The sequence below is a fragment of the Ovis aries genome, chromosome 3, assembly GCF_016772045.2.
Source record: "Ovis aries strain OAR_USU_Benz2616 breed Rambouillet chromosome 3, ARS-UI_Ramb_v3.0, whole genome shotgun sequence".
Classification (NCBI taxonomy): domain Eukaryota; kingdom Metazoa; phylum Chordata; class Mammalia; order Artiodactyla; family Bovidae; genus Ovis; species Ovis aries.
Window position 1 is genome coordinate 168,354,125 of NC_056056.1, and position 20,022 is coordinate 168,374,146.

Sequence of the window (20,022 nt, forward strand, 5' to 3'; positions counted from 1 at the left end):
TCTGTTTCAATTAGTAATAAGAAAGAGGCAACCCACAAGAAGCTATTATCATGAACCCTCTGCAAGCAAGGGAGTTCCAGGGCGACTTCTAGGGTCAGTACCCATTTAGCGATGTTTCATACCACAACTTCATTTTTAACATAATACTGAACGTTCAGGAAAACAATGACCATATTCCATTAAAAAAAAATCAAGACAATTAAAGGATACCTCTTTTAAACTCTACTAATGACAACAAAAGCTGAAAAAATGGAGTTAGCAAAGATTTTGCTGCATAAATGATTTAAAAAGTTGTATTAGTTGATAGAGGAAAAAAAATTCCTGAATTATCTGATTGCTGAAAGAGCTTTTGACTTTTGATATATAATTATCACAAATGCTATGGCAAACTTTTATAAAAGCAATTAGAGAATCTATTTAAATTTCCAGAAGGAACCTAAAATTTTACAGTGGAACTTCTAGTTGACTAAATTTGTGTGTAATAAGATAAGCTTTTAAGACTTTGCGTCTTAAAAAAAAAAAAAGACTTTGTGTCTTGTTCAGTAACTTCATAACCTTTAAAAACTTTTCGAAAGCATAATGTCTTCAATACTCTTATCTGGAAAATTTCTGTAAAGAATTTATAAATGAGGTATGCAAACCCAACATTCAGGCCCCACAGTCCTGAGCAATTCTTACCTCTATCTTATTGTTAAGTTGACATAAGATGATTATCAGCACTTCATTTAACTGTGAAATGTTTAAGTACCACTATTTTATTATGCATTGTCTCTGTTTATTTTCCAAACAAGGATCCAAAGACTAAAAGTTTGAAGATCCTGAAATAGTGATGCCTTGAAATCCTCCTTGGACAGTGCCAAGGGTTCAAATCTCTGCCCTTAGACTCACTCCTAAGCTGTATTTAGGCACACATATTCAATTTTGTATTTAAATAACTAGGACAGTGTCAGTACAGTAAGCATTTTCAATACAACGATCTTTAGGTGCTAATCCTAGTGTTAAAAATGCCAGTGGCTTAGTTATAATTCCAGTGTGCTTTTTAGTATTTTCAGATTCTAAATATTTTTAGAAAATTCTTCTTCTTAATAATTTGTTATTCCCAAATTTATCACAAATAGCTATTTGCTATCGTGACTGAATTTATACTCCAACTCTTGTGGCAAAAGATTTCACCAGAGCAATAACAATTATTGAATTTTCCCATTTTAGAAATAATGTTTGAGCATTGTTTTATTATGTTGCAGACACAGTTCAAATAAAATCTTCCTACTTGAATATAATTGTTTGTTTCTTATTGTAGGCACTAACAGTAAATTCCTGAGCTGAAGTGTCTGCTTTTCAACAGCTTTTTCCTTTATAGATTCCTATTAGTGAGCCTTCCCAGGATACCCTAACCCTAATTATTGAAAAGCTGAACATTTTCTGAAGTAATTTATCTCATATGAATATGAATTTTTGGATAGTTAATAAGAATTAATGAATGCAGTAACTAAAACCAGTTGTATTAGGTTCCAGAAAGAAGCAACCTATATATTTTAGCCTACTAAGTTCTAGTTCTGAACAACTTTGCCAGCAGTTTTTGATTTACCCAAAGAAACTCATGCATTTTAAGACATAAAACCAGTTTATTTAAAATAGTAAATTCTGTACATTTAAGATCAAAATATTCAATAAACAACTATATTAGTAAGATAACAATTTATCTCTTTGAAGAGAATATTTAATAATCAACATTTCACTTTATTGTATTAGTAACATTTTATTGACTTCGACTCAGGATGAGTGATTAGTATACTTCAAAATTTACTCGCATCAAAAATAATCTAGACGAAAGGACATCTGGGGTCGCTTCTAGAATCCAATTACTCTTGAATACGAGTAACTATCTTCTAAATACTTCAAAAATCGGTGAAAAATGGAGGGAAACTCTAAAGCATCAGTCTCGTTATTAAAGTGAAAGAGGTTAATCCTAAAGGATATGGTTGAGGAAAATAAGTTGGTTGTAAGGTTATTTCTTAATATTCATTTTTCCTATGACATCAATATATCGCTATTTGCTTGGTTTAAAAACTATACATATGTACTTTTAGGTGAACACAATTTCTATACTTTTGTAGCTTTCCAATACTAAAAATCAGTCCGTAACTTAGGAATAGACTTTGAACACATGCACACTGATTCAAATATGAGCACTCTTCCAAAATTTGATATCAAGAACGTTGGTTCTTTAAGATCATAATGAACTTTTTCCTTTTCAAGTTGTAAACGTTGCCACAAGGCATTGATGGGGTGGAGCAAATTTGTCCCAAATGCACAGTGGACAGGAAGTAACGTGCTATAAAAACGGGAACGCTTCAGTCGTGAAGAATGCGCTTAATGAAGTTTGGCCGAGTGTACGTTTCTTAATAGTCAAAGTGAAGTGAAAGTGTTAGTCACTCAGTTGTGTCCGACCCTCAGGGACCCCACGGACTGTAGCCCACCAGGTTCCTCTGTCCATGGGATTCTCCAGGCAAGAATACTGGAGTGGGTTGCCATTCCTTTCTCCAGGGGATCTTTCCAACCCAGGTCTCCTGCACAACTGGCAGATTCTTTACCATCTGAACCACCAGGGAAGCCTCTTAATGGCTGCCTCATTCTCAAATATTAGCCTCAACTCCAGTTGGGCGATCAGGCACGCAGGCAGTACAAGAAATGAGCGAAAGGGAAAATAAAAGCTGCGCCGTCCCTTCTTTGGGGTTGATGTAGAGAAACAGAAGCGGCAAGTTTGGGAGCTGGAGGTCAGCAGGATGCCGAGCAGTGCGGGGCTGGGGCAGAGGCGGGAGCCCAAGGAGAGGGCAAGCACGGGAGGCCAGACACGGCCCAGCGGCCTCAGACCACTTACCAGGCCAGGCCCAAGCACGTCCCCAGCGACAGCAGGCTCACGCCGGTCCGGGGGTCGGCCCAGCCCCTGCCTCCACCACCCCGAGCCTCCGGACTCTTCCCGCCCTCGCTCCGCTTCCCAGGCTCCGCCGGGGCTCCCTTCGTCCCCGACTTCTTCCGGCTCTTCACCTCGGACATGTCTGGAGGTCCCCAGGACAAATGGAGGGACGCCTCTACAACCTTGGGTAGCGGGACGTGGCCGCCTCAGCCTCTGTGAGAAGGCTCGGCGCTGACCGCGCCCCCTTTTAGACTTGGCACCGCCCAGAGCCAGCCCCCTTTCCCTCCCTCCCCGCCATCAACTCGCTGCTCCACAGCCTCTCCCAGCCACCCGCTTTCGAGTCGGGGTAGGAGACATCCCTACGTCGCCCAAACCTCTGCTTTAGAATGCAAGCCCGAGGATACCGTGGCTCCCGGGCGCGTACTGGCCGTCAGGACGCCAGGGGGCGGGGCGGGGAGGGGCGGGGCGGGGCGGGGAGGGGCGAGGCAGGCCGCGCGCGCCACGTCAAGCGCGCCGCCGCCTGGGCCCTCCCTTCTATGGAGTGCGGAGCGCCAGAGGGGCCTTGCCGCGCGCCCGCAGAGGGTGGGGCGGAGGCGCTTTCTCGTGCGCGCGCGGGCACAAGATGGGGTAGAGCGCGCGCGGCGGCGGCCTTCTCGTGAATTTCCGGGTGTGTTTATTTGCATGCCCGGGGCCGCGACGTTCCAGCTGGGCCGGCAGGCGAGTTTTGAGTGCTCTGCGGTCCTGAGGCGGAGAGGCTGCCTTTATTTCTGTGCGGAAGGAGTATGGGAGCCGGCCGTGAGGAGCCTGAGCGGTCAGCGACCCGCGAGGACTTGAAGTAGCCGCAGCGGCGGAGTCCAGAGTGGCGCCAGGCTCCCGCCCGGCTGCAAGTGCAGCCTGAGGGAAGGAGCCACAGCCCTAGTGACCCTCCTTCCTTTGTGTCTGGGTTGGAGTGATCACCTCGGCGCCGCGGGACTGCGACGGTCGCCTGTGGGGGTGACGCCCCCTTCTCCTCGAGTCGGAGGTTCGCGGGGGGTCTCCAGGTACCCCTTGCTGCGGACGCTCAGGTGAGACATCGGTGAGGCCCCGGCCTGTGTCCCTAGCCGGGCATTTTTGTCTGGAAGCCCTGTTGCCTCTGCACCAGCTTGACTTCCCAGTGAGACCCTTGTGCGAAGGTTTGGCTAAGTTTGCGTCTCGCTTTCCTTTCAGAATTGGGTTCTCCGGAGGTTCAGTAGCCAGTTTAAGGGACTTAGAATTCTCGTTCAAGGGATATTTGTTAATCACTCTAATACTGTACCAGGAAGAGAAATGTCTAAAAAGGAACTGGTCAACTGTTACGGTTTTCCTGGATGAAACTGAGCTTTATATTTCACGACTCCTGACTTCACGTTGATGTGGTTACAAAAGGTGGGACGCTGAGAGTTTGTTCATAATGTTTCAATGGGGACAGAGTTTAGGAAAACAACAACATATGAAACTTAATTAGTTTTAAGTTTTCTTTAGTTTTAATTTCTTTAGTTTTAATAGGGTAGGTAAAGTTGAAAATTAGTTATGTGTTCAGTGTCTTTTGCCTTAGCTATTGGAGCTAACCTAAAAAGTTTATTTCTGTTTTTGTCAAACCAACTTTTATTACTGTAAAATTAAGGGACATTTTATGTTTGAGATATCCTCCGTCCATGGGATTTTCCAGGCAAGAGTACTGGAGTGGGGTGCCTTCTCCGAGTTAAATACTGCTGCTAAGTCGCTTCAGTCGTGTCCGACCCCTGCGACCCCATAGACGGCCTCCCACCAGGCACCCCCGTCCCTGGTATTCTCCAGGCAAGAACACTGGAGTGGGTTGCCATTTCCTTCTCCAATAAAAACATTAACACTTAAAAATTACCGTAGCCCTGGTCCTAACCATAGCTTTTTCTTTTATCAAGCAATTTCATGTCAGTACTGGGAATTTTGTGAATTGACAATAATGGGGAAATGCTTTACTTACTTTTGTATGCAGCTGACACATGTGGTCTTACTTTTTAATCAATCTTGAAGCTTAATCATTATTACTCCTCTTCTGTGTGCTCGAAATTACTTGTGCTTATCTCTCTGCATTCAGTGCATCACATTATAGTTATCTGTGTTTTCCTCTTCTACCAGCTAGTGAATTCCTTCATGGGTATGATTTAATTTCTGTAGATTCAGGGCCCTACACAGGAGGGACTCAAATATTTATTGACTAAATACATTAATAAGCACATTTAGACACACACTGTAATACATTAGTAGATTCTCTTTAAAAACTTGCAAACATTGTGATCTGGGGTTTATACTCATTGAAAAATTTTCATCATATTTGAAATAAAGTTGGTAGGAACTTCGAGTATTATACTATGAAGAGTATTATTCTGTTTTTATGTCCTCCTAATCTAAGAAATGACATCAGAGGATATTTTCTGTTGCTTTGTCATACTTAGCAGCTCAGCTGAAACTGGTGGAGTAAGCCCATGAGAAATGTGTGAAGGCATACCAGCTGACGTCCATCTTAACTGAGAACTAATACTCAATACTGAGAATGCTCTATTTAGTTTTATGATGGCAAAGAAATCAAGTTTGTAATTATTAGGACTTCGGTATGATCATTGTTTATAAAGTCTTAAAGGAAGTTTTATAATTGTACAAATGATAATGAGTATTGAAAAAAATTAAGATAGTATAGAAAACAACAGAAAAGAAAGGGGAAAAAGTCCCTAAATCTTGATTCTTGGAAGTAACCCAAACATATTGTTGAACAGACTTCTAAACATCTCCGTATGTATTTAGATGAGACCGACACATATTTTGTGCTACACATGGGATCATATTTAAAATTTTTTCAGTGATGTGTCATGAGCACCTTTCCATGTCAGTACATGGAAGTGTGTCTTATTTTAAATGGCCGTTTAATAGTCCATTGTATATACATACTCTAATTTTTTAAATCCATACTCAGAATAATGGGCATTTAGGTTGTTTTAATCTTTTTAATCTTATCTAAACACTCTTTTAACTCTTTGTGGATATCTTTTGCATACATATATGACTATCTCTTTGAGGTAAACTCCTAGAAGTGGGATTTCTGGTTTAAAGAGAATACTTACTTTAAATACATCGTACATGGCCTTCCAGAAAAGTTGCATCCACTTTGTACTCCCCTCAGGTACTTTTTTTTTAAACTTTTTATTTTGTGTTGGAGTGAAACAGTGTCAGACTTTATTTTGGGGGGCCCCAAAATCACTGCAGATGGTGACTGCAGCCATGAAATTAAAAGATGCTTACTCCTTGGAAGGAAAGTCGACCAACCTAGATAGCATATTCAAAAGCAGAGACATTACTTTGCCGACTAAGGTCCATCTAGTCAAGGCTATGGTTTTTCTGTTAGTCATGTATGGATGTGAGAGTTGGACTGTGAAGAAGGCTGAGCACCGAAGAATTGATGCTTTTGAACTATGGTGTTGGAGAAGACTCTTGAGAGTCCCTTGGACTGCAAGGAGATCCAACCAGTCCATTCTGAAGGAGATCAGCCCTGGGATTTCTTTGGAAGGAATGATGCTAAAGCTGAAGCTCCAATCCTTTGGCCACCTCATGCGAAGAGTTGACTCATTGGAAAAGACTCTGATGCTGGGAGGGATTAGGGGCAGGAGGAGAAGGGGACGACAGAGGATGAGATGGCTGGATGGCATCACTGACTCGATGGATGTGAGTCTGAGTGAACTCCGGGAGTTGGTGATGGACAGGGAGGCCTGGCGTGCTGGGATTCATGGGGTCGCAAAGAGTCGGACACGACTGAGCAACTGAACTGAACTGATAGCTAATAAACCAACCCATTCTAGTATTCTCGCCTGGAGAATTCCGTGGGCAGAGGAGCCTGGTGGGCTTGAGTCCATGGGGTGGCAAAGAGTCGGACAGGACTGAAGCCACTTAGCACACAGACACATAGTTAATTAACAATGTTGAGATAGTTTCAGGTGGACAGCTAAGGGGCTCAGCTACACATATAACATTGAGCAGAGTTCTCTGTGCTATACAATAGGTCCTTGTTGGTTATCTGTTTTAAATATAGCACTGTGTACATGTCTATTCCAAATTCCCTATCTCTCCTCAGGTATTAAAAGAATACTAATTTCCTCACATTTTTGAAAGCATTGGATTTTGTTTATTTAAAAAAAAATTTGCAGAAATAAGATCCTTTCTTTATATTTTTCAATACCAGTGAGGTTATACCTCTTTGCATATCTTTATTTGCCTGATAAGAATTTGATGTTTTGCCTATAGCTCATGGTTGACAGCTCAGAGAAAGAAAAAATTGAGGGAAGATGGATGCAAAAGCTAGAAATTGTTTGCTTCAACATCGAGAAGCCTTGGAAAGGGACATCAAAACATCCTACATCATGGATCACATGATTAGTAATGGAGTTTTAACAGTGTCAGAGGAGGAAAAAGTGAAAAATGAGGTAAAGCCCTCTGAAGCAGTCTATGCTTTCTTTTTGATTTTTAAAAAATTCAGTCTGTACTTTCTTAAAAATTTTTAGAATTTATTTCAAAATTTGTACTGGTGTCCACTAATTTATGTTGCCAATGTATTCTTTATAGTATACTGAATTACTTTTTTTTTTTTTAGCCCACCCAACGGCAACGAGCAGCTATGCTAATTAAAATGATACTTAAAAAAGATAATCATTCCTATATATCATTCTACAATGCTCTACTTCATGAAGGTTACAAAGATCTTGCTGCCCTGCTGCATGGTGGCATTCCTGTCGTCTCTTCTTCCGATGGCAAAGATTCAGTTAGTGGAATAACTTCATATGGTTTGTATCCGTGATGCCTTCTATCACAGTGGCTATGTGGCTGAAGTTTTGTTTTATTATAGATGGTGTCTGCTGGAGAGACTTATCAGTTCAGTGAAACGTGCAAAAATTATAGTCTTGTTTTCCAATTCAGATATTTTTATTTGTGTCCATATTACTTTCTCATTTCCTTACCCAGTGAACTATCTACTGCTGAGATAATAATATACCTTAATTTTTAGAGATAATAAGATAATTTATAAGCCTTTAAATTTTTCTCCAGTTGTGTGTTTACCAAGTTCGAGCATAGGAAAGAGCAAATCTTTAGAAATCTATGTTCTTGAAAGCAGTTCCATATTCCTTCTTTTACTCTCTCTTCTCAATCTTTAGTATGAGAAAAAGATTGGAGAGTTAGAGAGGGAGAGGATGAGTAAGGGCAGATATAAATGGAGATTTTCCTTGCTCTGTAGTCATCTTGAAGGGTGTATCTTTTGTTCTGAGAAATCAGAAAGTTAAAGTTAATATGCTAGCCATGTTTTCTTCTGTTGGAAATTCTGGCGGAGATCTCAGCCAGAGATCTCTTTGGTTTTTATGGAATTACTTGAGTAACCATTTCAAAGTTCTCTTCATTCATGCTTGTTTTGTTTTGGATTTCAGTAAGGACAGTCCTGTGTGAAGGTGGAGTACCACAGAGGCCCGTTGTTTTTGTTACTAGGAAGAAGCTAGTGAATGCAATTCAGCAGAAGCTCTCCAAACTGAATGGTGAACCAGGATGGGTCACCATATATGGAATGGCAGGTTGTGGGAAATCTGTATTAGCTGCAGAAGCTGTTCGAGATCATTCTTTCCTAGAAGGTAAGTTCTGATTACCATTGCTGGCTAAGAAGATACTGTTTAGGTGTTGCATTAGCTTCCTATTGCTGATATAACAAATTACCAAAGCTTCTGGTGACTTAAAACAACACAGATATTACCGTTGTAGTTCTGGAGGTCAGAAGATCAAATAGCTCTTACTGGGCTAAAATGAAAGTGTCAGCAGTGCTTAACTCGTTTTTGAGGCTCAGGGAGAATCCTTTCCCTTCCATTTCCCTCCTTCTAGAGGTGCCCTGCATTCCTTAACTCACAGTCCTTTTTCTTATTTTCAAAGCTGGGAGTACATAACATCAGATCTTTCTCTCTCCTCTGATCTTTGCTTCTGTCATCACATCTGCTCTGACCTTCTTGCCTCCCTCTTACAAGGGCCCTTGTGATTATATTGGGCCAAATGGATAATCCAGGATAATGTCATCTCAAAATCCTTAATTTAAGTGCACTTGCAAAGTCTCTCTTTGCTGTATAAGGGGCCATATATACAAATTCTGTGGAATAGGTTGTGGACATCATGTGGAAGGGAGGGGCAGTTTTCTACCTACCACAGGGGATTAAATTTGAATTTAATTTTCTACCTCACCTGTCACAATGAGGCTTGACTACCCAGGCCAGTAAGTTCATGTGTTATCATTTGGCACTCATTAACCCTGGAATGTGGAGAAGGCAATGGCACCCCACTCCAGTTCTCTTGCCTGGAAAATCTGATGGATGGAGGAGCCTGGTGGGTTACAGTCCATGGGGTCACACAGAGTTGGACACAACTGAGCAACTTCACTTTCACTTTTCACTTTCATGTACTGGAGAAGGAAATGGCAACGCACTCCAGTGTTCTTGCCTGGAGAATCCCAGGGACGGGGGAGCCTGGTGGGCTGCCGTCTGTGGGGTCGCACACAGTCGGAGACGGCTGAAGCGACTTAGCAGCAGCAGCAGAAGCAATCCTGGAATGAAACTAGTTCCCTTGTATCTTCATTCAAATTTTTAAAATTTATTTGGCTGTGTAGGGTCTTAGTTGCCTCATGTAGTATGTTTCATTGTGGTGCATGGACTCTAGTTGCGGTGCTCAGACTCAGTAGTTGTGTTTCTCAGATTTAGTAGTTGTGGTTCATGGGCTTAGTTTCTCCTTGGCATGTGGGATCTTAGTTCCTCGACCAGAGATTGAACCTGAGTCCTCTGCCTAGCAAGGTGGATTCTAAACCATTGGACCACCAGGAAAGTCCTTCCCGTTGACTGCCCCCCATCTTAATAATTGAGGGAATTTTATGGTTGAAAAATTGTCTTGAAAGGTTGTCCAGCTTATATCCCTGCCTTTCAACAGTACTGTACTAACATAGCTTCCTGGCAGTCCAGTGTTCTTGCAGAGTGCTGTAGGGAAGATTGTTGGAAACGCAGTTCCGTTAATGACTTCCCGGGGTGATTCTTTCTTGTATTTGGCATCCTGAATCATTAATATGAATTTCCTTTCTGCAGTTAATTCTATCATTTATTTACCTTTAAAAATAAAAATCTTTAGTAACTTATCTTATGTGTAACTCCAAGAAAAAAAAAATTGGAAGTTGACTGTAGCAACCAATGAATTTTTCCAGGCAGGCTTTGTAGATTCGTTAGATATCTGGCAACTGATTTTCCTTGCTTCAGATATTCATGTAGTCAGTAAGTGTTTGAGACTCTGTTACGGATTTTGGCACTGTTTTGGGCAAAATCCAGAAAGAAAGCATAGCCTATGCATCTAAGAAATTTACTTACAGTCTGGTAGGAGAGGAAGAGAGGTTAACTATGATAGATGTGATAAACTGAACATTAGAAACGAGTATAACGTACCTACAAAGTTAGAGTAAAGGAAGGACACTTTCCATCGGGGAGGAGATGAGCAGGCCAGGATGAGATGGCATTTTAGCTGGAGCTTGAAGAATAGAAACAAGTTTGGCAGGCGAACTCAGCAAGGATGGGAGAGTGGAGAAGGTGGGAAGGGAGTTGGGTAGTTACCAGACTGAGGAAGGTCAGACTGTGCTGCAGAGGGCTTAGGACATGTGGCAGGTGCACTGCTGACCCGGATGAGTCCCGGAGGTTCTCAGGGTATTCCCTAGCAGGAATTTCATATAGCGTCCTCAGTCTTTGGTTGCCTCCAGCCATTAGTGAGTTATGGGGAATTTAAAAAGATAGTTCCCGACTTCTAGTGGTTAATATATTCGTTGTTGTTGTTTACAATATGTAATCACCAGTTAAAATAGTTTGTGAGGAGGACTTCCCTGGTGGCCCAGTAGTTAAGAAACCATCTGCCAGTGCAGGTGATGCAAGTTTGATGCCTGGTCCGGGAAGATTCCACATGCCGAGGAGTATCTAAGCCTGTGTGCCGTGGGACCTGTGCTCTGCAAAGAGAGAAGCCACCACGGTAGAGGCCTACACACCACGCCTAGAGAGTAGCCCCTGCCCACTGCAGCTAGACAAAGCCTGAGAGAAGACCCAGGGCAGCAGAAAAAAAAAGCAAAGAACGTTTATGATGAGATGACACAATGAGTGGCGTAAATGGTAAGCACCTGAGAGTTTTAGAAAGTTGGAGGCTGGGGCACAGCTTTTGTACACACCTGGTTTTAATTTATATGTCACAGCCTTTGTTAATGGTGTTGATCGTACTCTTGTCAGAAATATGCCTGATTCCTAAACCCTGGATCATACTCTTGTCAGAAATATGCCTGATTCCTAAACCCTGGTTGTTTTGTTTTCATAGAGAAGTTTTAGGTGACTCAGAGCTATGCAAATCTCAGGGCCAAGGATTTATTTATTCACTTTTTTTTAACCTCTCCTGCAAAGTTGATCACCAAGGATATTTCAGGATAAAATTGGTTTAAATTTGTTTAGTGTGAAGTAATGGTTTTTGTTTCAATATAATCATAAATTTCCTTTAAAATATACCAATTTTTAGGATTAAAAGTGCTCTTTAGTGCTATTTAAATCACTCAATATTATTGGGGTGAATTTTTAATTTTAGGGGTTAAAATTGACCAACAACCTATGGAATTAATCACCTAAGAATCATATTATATAAAAGGTAGTCTTGGAATAGATTTTAACCACTTTGTTTTGAGAAAAGATCAGGGCTACTGGCAATTTTCTAGTGTATAATGAGCTTAATTTGTATTCCTAATAAGCGTTAGTGAGATCTCAAGTACAGAGGGATGAGTAAATCATATTCTTTAATTTACAGCTTATTTTCATATTAAGTCTATCTGAGTTTCTTAGTGTGTACATTTCCTTAAAAGAAAAAGTCCCATTCTCATTTCCCTTTCCCTCCTGTAAAGGAAAACGCACTCCTCCTTTGTGTCTCCTCTATGCAACTACAACACTACTTCATTTCTGACACTAGATATATCAGTTTTCCACATATCCAGCAATTCTTCAATACCTGCTGAGAGTCCTATGGTTTAATTCATTTCTGATGCTACCTACCGGAGATAATATCAGATCACACCAGCCTGCCCCCACCCTAACCCTTTCAGATGACAAGTTGCCAGTCCAGGTTGTTACCTGTGCTTCTGAACTATACCTACTAGATTACTGGTTTATTAGACAAGCATAAGGGGCTTCCCAGGTGGCGCTAGTGGTAAAGAAGCCTCCTGCCAATGCAGGAGATATAAGAGATGCAGGTTTGATCTCTGGGTTGGGAAGGTCCCCTGGAGGAGGGCACAGCAATTCCCTCCAGTGTTCTTGCCTGGAGAATCCCATGTACAGAGGAGCTTGGTGGACTGCAGTCCATAAGGTTGCAAAGAGTCAGATGTGACTGGTGGGATTTAGCACACACACACATGCAAACAAGCATAAAACTCTGGAACAGCCTTACGGAAGAGAAGTGTCAGGCATGATGCATGGGAAAGGCTGTGGAGTCCCTGTGCCCCATGTGGATGCATCACTCTCTGTGTTCTCCCCGTGTTCACCAACCCACATGCTCTGAATCTTACACTTTTGGTTTTTTATGGAGTTTCCAGTTACATAGGTGTAGTTGATTAAATCATTTGTGATTGAATGCAATCTCTTACCACTTCCTTCTCCCCAGAGGTCTGAAGGTGGGACTGAAAGTTCTAGTACTAATCAAGTGTTTGATTCCCCTGGCAAGGTTCCCCTAAATCCCTAGGTATTTAGAGACTTCCCAGAAATTACTTTATTAACATAAACTCAGGTGTAGTTGAAAGGGGCTTATCATATGAACATAAGACACCATTTCACTTTTATACTCTGGAACAGTTTCAAGAACTGGGAATAAAACTGTTAAAAGATGCACCTAAGGCTCTCACATGGGAAATTACAAGGGATTTAGAGCTATGTGCTAGGAATAGTGACAAAGATCAAATATATATATATTTAATCATAGAATCATACTTCCCCATAGGTGATCATTCTGATGTATTTAATATATGTGTGCATGTGTGTGCTAAGTCACTTTAGTCATTTCTGACTCTATTAGACCCTCTGGACTGTAATCGTCAGGCTTCTCTGTCCATGGGATTCTCCAGGTGAGAAAACTGGAGTGGGTTGCCGTGTCCTCCTCCAGGGGATCTTCCTGACCCAGGGATTGAACCCACATGTCTTATGTCTCCTGCATTGGCAGGCAGGTTCTTACCACTAGCACCACCTGAGAAGCCTACTTAGTCTATATTCTTTGTAAATATACAGGGTATATAAATACCAGATTTGATTGCCCTCCTATCTGCATTCCTATCAGTAACATGTGATTACTATGTCCTCATTTCCTAGTAATATTAGGTTATCTTCCATCTTTGAGATTATTGACAAGCTAGCAGATGTGAAATGATATCTTAGTTTATATTTCTGTGATAACTTGAGCTTGACCATTTCTTTATGAGTTTTTTAGCTTTTTGAGTTTCCTTGTTATGAAGTTTATTGATACCATTTGTGATATCAATGATACCACATCTTGATACCACATTTTTTCCCATCTTGTTGCTTTTAAGGAGTTTCTTGAATACTATAGATAGTAGGACTTACTGGTTTTAGACTTGGTAAATACTTTCTCCTTATATCATCTGTATTAACTTTGTCCTAGATAGAAATCTTTAATTCTGATGTTTTTTCCATCTTGTTGCTTTTAAGGAGTTTCTTGAGTACTGTAGATAGTAGGACTTACTGGTTTTAGACTCTGTAAATACTTTCTCCTTATATCATCTGTATTAACTTTGTCCTAGATGTCCTTGATAGAAATCTTTAATTCTGGTGTAGTCAGATTAGTCAACTTTTTTTGCCTTCTAATTTGTGCTTCCTGAATTTTAAGTAGTCCTATTATCCAGTATTATTATTATTATCCAGTACTTAGGTATGGATGTGAGAGTTGGATCATAAGAAGGCTGAGCACCAAAGAATTGATGCTTTCTAATTGTGGTGCTGGAGAAGACTCTTTAGAGTTCCTTGGACAGCAAGGAGATCAAACCAGTCAATCCTAAAGGAAATCAGCCCTGAATATTCATTGGAAGATCTGATGCTGAAGCTCCAATACTTTGGTCGACAGACTTGAAGAGCTGACTTATTGGAAAAGACCCTGACTCTGGGAAAGATTGAGGGCAGGAGAAGGGGGTAACAGAAGTTGGGATGGTTAGATAGCATCACCAACTCAATGGACATGAGTCTGAACAAACTCCAGGTGATAGTGAAGGACAGGGAAGCCTGACATGGGGTCCATGGGGTCACAAAGAGTCGGACACAACTTAGCGACTGACAGCAAGAGTCCTATTATAGTCTTACCATTCATATTTAGCTCTTTAATCTGAAGTCTGCTTTTGCATATCCACTAGTTCAAGAGTAGATACTTCCCTAAAGGTAAAGTTGGACATGACTGAAAGACAACAACAACAAAGATAAATTTTTATCTCTGGAGTTTATGTCTGTTCTAAAATATAGGAATATTAGATTTGCCATTGTTATAAAACCTTATTTTTTCTTTTGAAAGTGCAGGTAACTATATGGGTTACAAATTTCATTAAAACTGGTTTCTATAGAAACTGTTACCTTAGGGTGGTGTTCGGTATAAATTGACGAACACTGTTAAGTTCTTAACTCTTTTTGTCTATATATTTTTAAGAAACCCAGTTTCCTTTTGAAAGTTCAGCCATTTAATTTGACGAATTAAAAATTAAAAGAGTTGATGAATTTTTCCACCATTTACATGATTGTATTTCGGTGCTGAGTTTCTAAGGACATGAAAGTTTTCTTTAGAGGCTGGCTGTCTGTTTCCTTCCTTCCCAGGCCTTCCCTGATGCTATTAGATTATTAATTGCTACCTCAATAAACCTCTTGTGAGATTAGGATGGGTTAATTTTCTCTGAATAAAGGCAGTTTTTTTTTTTGCTTAAATTTCTCTTGAGTGAATTATAGGTACAAGCCTCATTCAAGGCTAAATTGCTCCCTCTTGTGCCCACAGTCAAGATGTTTGGATTCTTTCTGAAATGTGAAATTTATGCTCCCAGTGATAAGTTTGCAGATCAGTTGGTCTTTTGGTCTTTTATTTTTTGCCCTGACCACACCATGAAGCATTCAGGATCCTAGTTCTCTGACCAGGCATCAAACCTGTGCCTTGGAGAAGGAAATGGCACCCCACTCAAATACTCTTGCCTGGAAAATCCCGTGGATGGAGGAGCCTGGTAGGCTACAGTCCATGGGGTCGCAAAGAGTCAGACACGACTGAGTGACTTCGCTTTTACTTTCCTGCAACGAAAGCAGAGAGTCTTAACCACTGGACCAGCAGGGAATAGTCCTGTTTGTCTTTCTCTCCAAGCAATAATTTATTATTTTTCTTGCATGTTAGTAATGCCCTAATTTACTTCTAAGGTTAGGAGAGAGACCTTTGATGTAGATAGTAGGTATTTTGGAGAAGGCATTGGGAACCCACTCCAGTATTCTTGCCTGGAGAATCCCAGGGACGGCAGAACCTGGTGGGCTGCCATCTATGGGGTCGCACAGAGTCAAACACGACTGAATCGACTTAGTAGCAGCAGGTATTTAAATTTAAATCTGCAGAGTTCACTAGCCAGTTGTGAACTAGCTGGCTCCTTTCTTTACCTTGTCTTGAACCCCAGGATGAGTTTGAAAAACCTTGAGTAGAAAGCACAAATTAAAGAAAAACCCCTTAGGAGCAGCATGTAGTTTAAAACTGTTTTAAATAGTACAGTAGTAGTATTTTCATTTAAAATGAAGTAAAATTTCTTTTCACTTGTCCTTCTTTCCTTTCTCCTAAATTCTTCACCAGAGGTAGTCATGGTTAACAGTTTAGAGTGAGTTTTTCCAAACTTTTTTTTCCTGTGCATTTACACACATGTACATACACAGAAGAGCTGGACACAACTGAGTGACTGAACACTGTCACCAACACAGAACACAGCTGTAGCACTAAGCAAAGCCCCAGGGATTTACTGTTTCATAACTGTTGACTTTAACAAGCCTAGAGAACTTCAGTAAGCTTTCAGGAGGAAAGAGTAAGACTTATTGGGATTTCCCTGGCAGTTCAGTTGTTAAGAATCCACCTTCCAGTGGGGTTCAATCCCTGGTTGGAGATCACACATGTCTCGAAGCAACTAACCCTGTGTGCTGCAACTACTGAGCCCTCATGATCTAGAGCCCATGCTCTGCAACAAGGGAAGCCACCCAATGAGAAGGCTGCACACCGCAACCAGAGAGTAGCCCCCAGTGGCCTGCATGCAGCAACGAAGACCCAGCGCTGCCAAAATAAAAAACAAAGTGTGGGACTTGTTGTTTACCTTCATCTAAGACATAGGCACTGGTAATCAAACCATGCCTAACAGCCCTGCCTTACCTCAATTATGTAGAGTTCTTCTGGTTATTTGTCGTCTTTTAGATTCTCATGTAGTTACTACCCATTTCATTGCCAAATTCTGATCTAGGTCCTTTCCTCTCATTCCCAAGCCTCTGCTGTGCCTTCCAGACTTTGTCCTCTGTGGTCAGGAAACTCCTCTATATCATCAACCCTTCTTAGACCTCCTTGTCATATGTGAAATGGGGCCAGTTTTCCTGAGGATACCTCCTTCTCTGTAGCCTTTTTCAGTGGTGTGGTAACCCTTTTCCCTTTCTATTTCGTGTATTTCAGCACCAAGAAATGGGTGGATGCTTTTTTTGCTCTTTGTTGCCTCATCTGGGCCTTTAATACTCCTTTCCCCAGCTAAATTTTTTGTCCTTTGAAGTTCATTTTTCTAATCTTTCCCGGTTATGTTATAGCACTCTGATTGACTGATAATTGGAGTTCTTAGTTATAAATTTTATAAGTCCTCCTTCTGCTGGCGATCTTAGTGATTTGATATCTATGTGGATGAGTCATCCAAAACCTTGACCTCTCAGTTCCTTGACTTGTGTATCTACAGTGACCATTTTCTTCACTCCCCCCTTCAGCCATATAATTTACTGATCACAGGTTGGATCCTGGCCTTTGGCATTACCAGAAATGATACCACTTTTGAAATCTTGACTATAAAATTCTATTCCACCCTGCCTACCTCCATCTATTCTATTTTTCAAGTTCACTACAGTTTTCTGAGTCTTATCCATTAATAGCATAATATCCTTAGTGTTTGTCCCATCAGCCCCCTCTCAGCCTTGGGCCTAGATTTTTATTGCCTATTATTCAGTTGCTTCTCAGTACATACTCTTTAGTTCTCTCCTTATCTTGAATGAAAGCTGATGCCTTCTCTGTGCTCCCTGTTGCTTCATCCAGACTTTATTTCCGTCTTCTTTGCAGAAGAAAATCACCTGACTGAACTTCAGTTTAAATTCATGATCATACTTTGGCAATTTTACTTAGTTTATTTAGTAAATGTGTAATCATTGTATTGGGCTTCCTTGGTGGCTCAGTGGTAAAGAATCCACCTGCCAGTGCAGGAGACATGGGTTCGGTCCCTGAGTTGGGACGATCCTCTGGAGAAGGAAATGGCAACCCACTCCAGTGTTCTTGCCTGGGAAATCCAATGGACAGTGGAGCCTGGCGGCCTTTGGCCCATAGGGTTGCACAGAGTCAGACGTAGCGACTTGGCACACGTGGCTTGATTAACAAAAATGATGATGATGTTAGTTGACAGTACCAGTAATAATAATGTCTGTTCTTATTATAATGCTTACTAGTTCAAAGCTTAATTATATGAAAGGTGGTCTCATCCATATCACTAATAATCCTGTCATAACCTTTTAACATAGCCAAATCACATATATATTAATTTCTTATAGTAACTGAAATAGGCAGGGGTAAACAGTCTTATTCTAGTATTGTATATGAAATTGAAGTTAGTGATTTGCTAACGGTATCATAGCTAGTAAGCAGTAGAGCCAGACTTGAGCCTAACTTCTTACTTGAAGTCTCTATATGAGAACCAGAATGAACTAGTCATGTGTTCCCAGGAACCACATCAGTGGTTCTCAGTCAGAGGTGATTTTTTTCCCCCTCAGGGGATATGTGACAAACTTCGGAGACATTTTTGATTGACATAACTGGGGGGAGAAAGTGCTGCTGGCATCTAGTGGATAGAGGCCAGGGAGGCTGATAAACATCCTGTAGTGCTCAAGACAGTTCCCTCACAACAAAGAATTATCTGGCCCAAAATGTCCAGAGTGCTTCTGTTGAGAAACTGTTACACAGTAATCATTGAGGACACAGGACAAAGATTTGAAATTTTGTTGATATGTAGCAGATTAACACCATACTTCAGATTATTCACATCTTCAACTTTTCTTAGATTTGGGCTCTGAAGCTCAATAATAGTCCTACAAACAAAATATATACTCTGAATCAAGAGAAGTTTGAACATGTGATGAAATCGAAGATTGGAACAAATCTTTACTGCTGCTTATCAGTAAAATCTTTCAAAGGGGGACTCCTGTTTAAAGACCTTAAATTTATTTTCCTTTTCCTCACCAGATTGTTTCCCAGGGGGTGTGCATTGGGTGTCAGTTGGGAAACAGGACAAATCTGGGCTTCTGATGAAGCTACAGAACCTTTGCGCACGATTGGATCAGGATGAAAGCTTCTCCCAGAGGCTTCCACTTAATATTGAAGAGGCTAAAGACCGTCTCCGCGTTCTGATGCTGCGCAAACATCCAAGGTACAGATGGTTGTATTCAGTTGATGTGTGAAGTCCCAGTGAGACTTAACTACTGACATCTGGAGAACATCGTAACCTTTTCTTGCGCTTGGGTAGAAGACTGAAAAAGAATCATTGCTTTTCTGCTCTTTCTCTTGTATTTAAAAAAAAGAAGTGGTTGCCGCTGGCGTTTGCATGATACCTGCCATGTTCTCTCTTGTGTACCATTGTAGGCTCTTAAGAAATATTTCCTAAGTAGGTGGTCTTTATTAGAAAAATGCAAACATTTTACCTTGAAACCATTATTTCTAATAGATTAACATAGAACAAAGGGCAGAATAAATGTAGGCAACTTGTGAAAGACAGAGTCAGGAAAGATTTTTATTTAATGGGATCCTTCTGTTGTGTTATTTCAGTTTTTGGGTATACATGTAACTCTTCTACTTCCCTACACTTTAATAGTTTCTTTTATTTCGATACTTTCTTAAATAAATACCATTATAATTATGTGCCAGGAAGTATTACCAGCTATTCCATAATTTTCATTAACCAGAGGGAGACAGAAGCTTAGTTGTTGCCTTTCTTAAGAGGTAAAGGATTTAGTCAGCAATTTGGTTTCTGTGATCTAGCAGCCCTTCTTTCATTTGTTCATTTAACCAACAGTGAGTGTTGTGCCAGGTTCTGGGTCAAGTGCTACAAGCACAAAGATGAATAAAGCATTCCTTGTGAGTGTAACGTTGAATTAGGTGAGAATTAGGTAATGGCTCTGAATATTTTTATTGCCCTGATGCAGCTAGTGATGCTATATGCTTTCATGTGTAACGGGCTGGAGTACAGCAGTGATTCCCAAATTGGTAAGAGGTTTCATATCAGGATATTGGGGAAGGGGAATAATTTTTGGAAAAAAACCTCCTAGTGATTATGATCGTACTCACTACAGAGAGCAGACTCCCCTCTCTCTGGTTTCTTTACTACATAACTCTATTATCTTGCCCTTGCCTTGATAGTCACTAGTATCTATTTTCATGGAGAAGTAGGATTGAGACCACTAATCACTTTCTCTTTTCTTGCTCAGTAACTTCTCCTTAGTCTGTCTTTCTTTCTCTGCAAAAATAAAAATGATTTGTTTAGGAAATTACTCTAACCACTCTCAGATATATCAGACCATGTTATATAAAGGTAGTCCTTTTGTTACTCAGCATCATTTTGGTTTATGCTTTTGTAATTTTCCAACCTGTGTATATTCCTAGAGTCTTTTTTTGTAGTGTATAGAAGTAGTGTGCCAGCCAGATAAAAACGCTAGTGTATAATTATGCTGTCAGGTTTTAGTTGTATTTTTTCTCTGTTT

The 20,022-nt window shown here is 40.8% G+C and overlaps 2 protein-coding genes across 23 annotated transcripts in view; one reads left to right on the plus strand and one right to left on the minus strand.

The window, feature by feature from the left end:
- The window catches only part of IKBIP (IKBKB interacting protein), a 28,903-nt gene extending 25,769 nt beyond the window's left edge, over positions 1-3,134 (minus strand). For both annotated transcript variants that reach the window (XM_027967646.3, XM_004006635.6), the window contains exon 1: positions 2,882-3,134. In XM_027967646.3, coding sequence (XP_027823447.1) covers positions 2,882-3,057 — 176 coding nt within the window. In that variant the 5' untranslated portion in view covers positions 3,058-3,134. The remainder of the gene's footprint in view (positions 1-2,881) is intronic.
- Positions 3,135-3,534: 400 nt separating this feature from the next.
- The window catches only part of APAF1 (apoptotic peptidase activating factor 1), an 82,140-nt gene continuing 65,652 nt past the window's right edge, over positions 3,535-20,022 (plus strand). For 16 of the 21 annotated variants that reach the window (XM_004006637.5, XM_060413085.1, XM_042247108.1 and 13 more), the window contains exons 1-5: positions 3,535-3,981; positions 7,208-7,386; positions 7,554-7,743; positions 8,380-8,577; positions 18,512-18,695. In XM_004006637.5, coding sequence (XP_004006686.2) covers positions 7,249-7,386; positions 7,554-7,743; positions 8,380-8,577; positions 18,512-18,695 — 710 coding nt within the window. In that variant the 5' untranslated portion in view covers positions 3,535-3,981; positions 7,208-7,248. Of the gene's footprint in view, positions 3,982-4,123; positions 4,322-7,207; positions 7,387-7,553; positions 7,744-8,379; positions 8,578-18,511; positions 18,696-20,022 lie in introns of all 21 variants that reach the window. The other 5 variants (XM_042247106.1, XM_060413086.1, XM_060413087.1 and 2 more) reach the window with 1 other exon arrangement.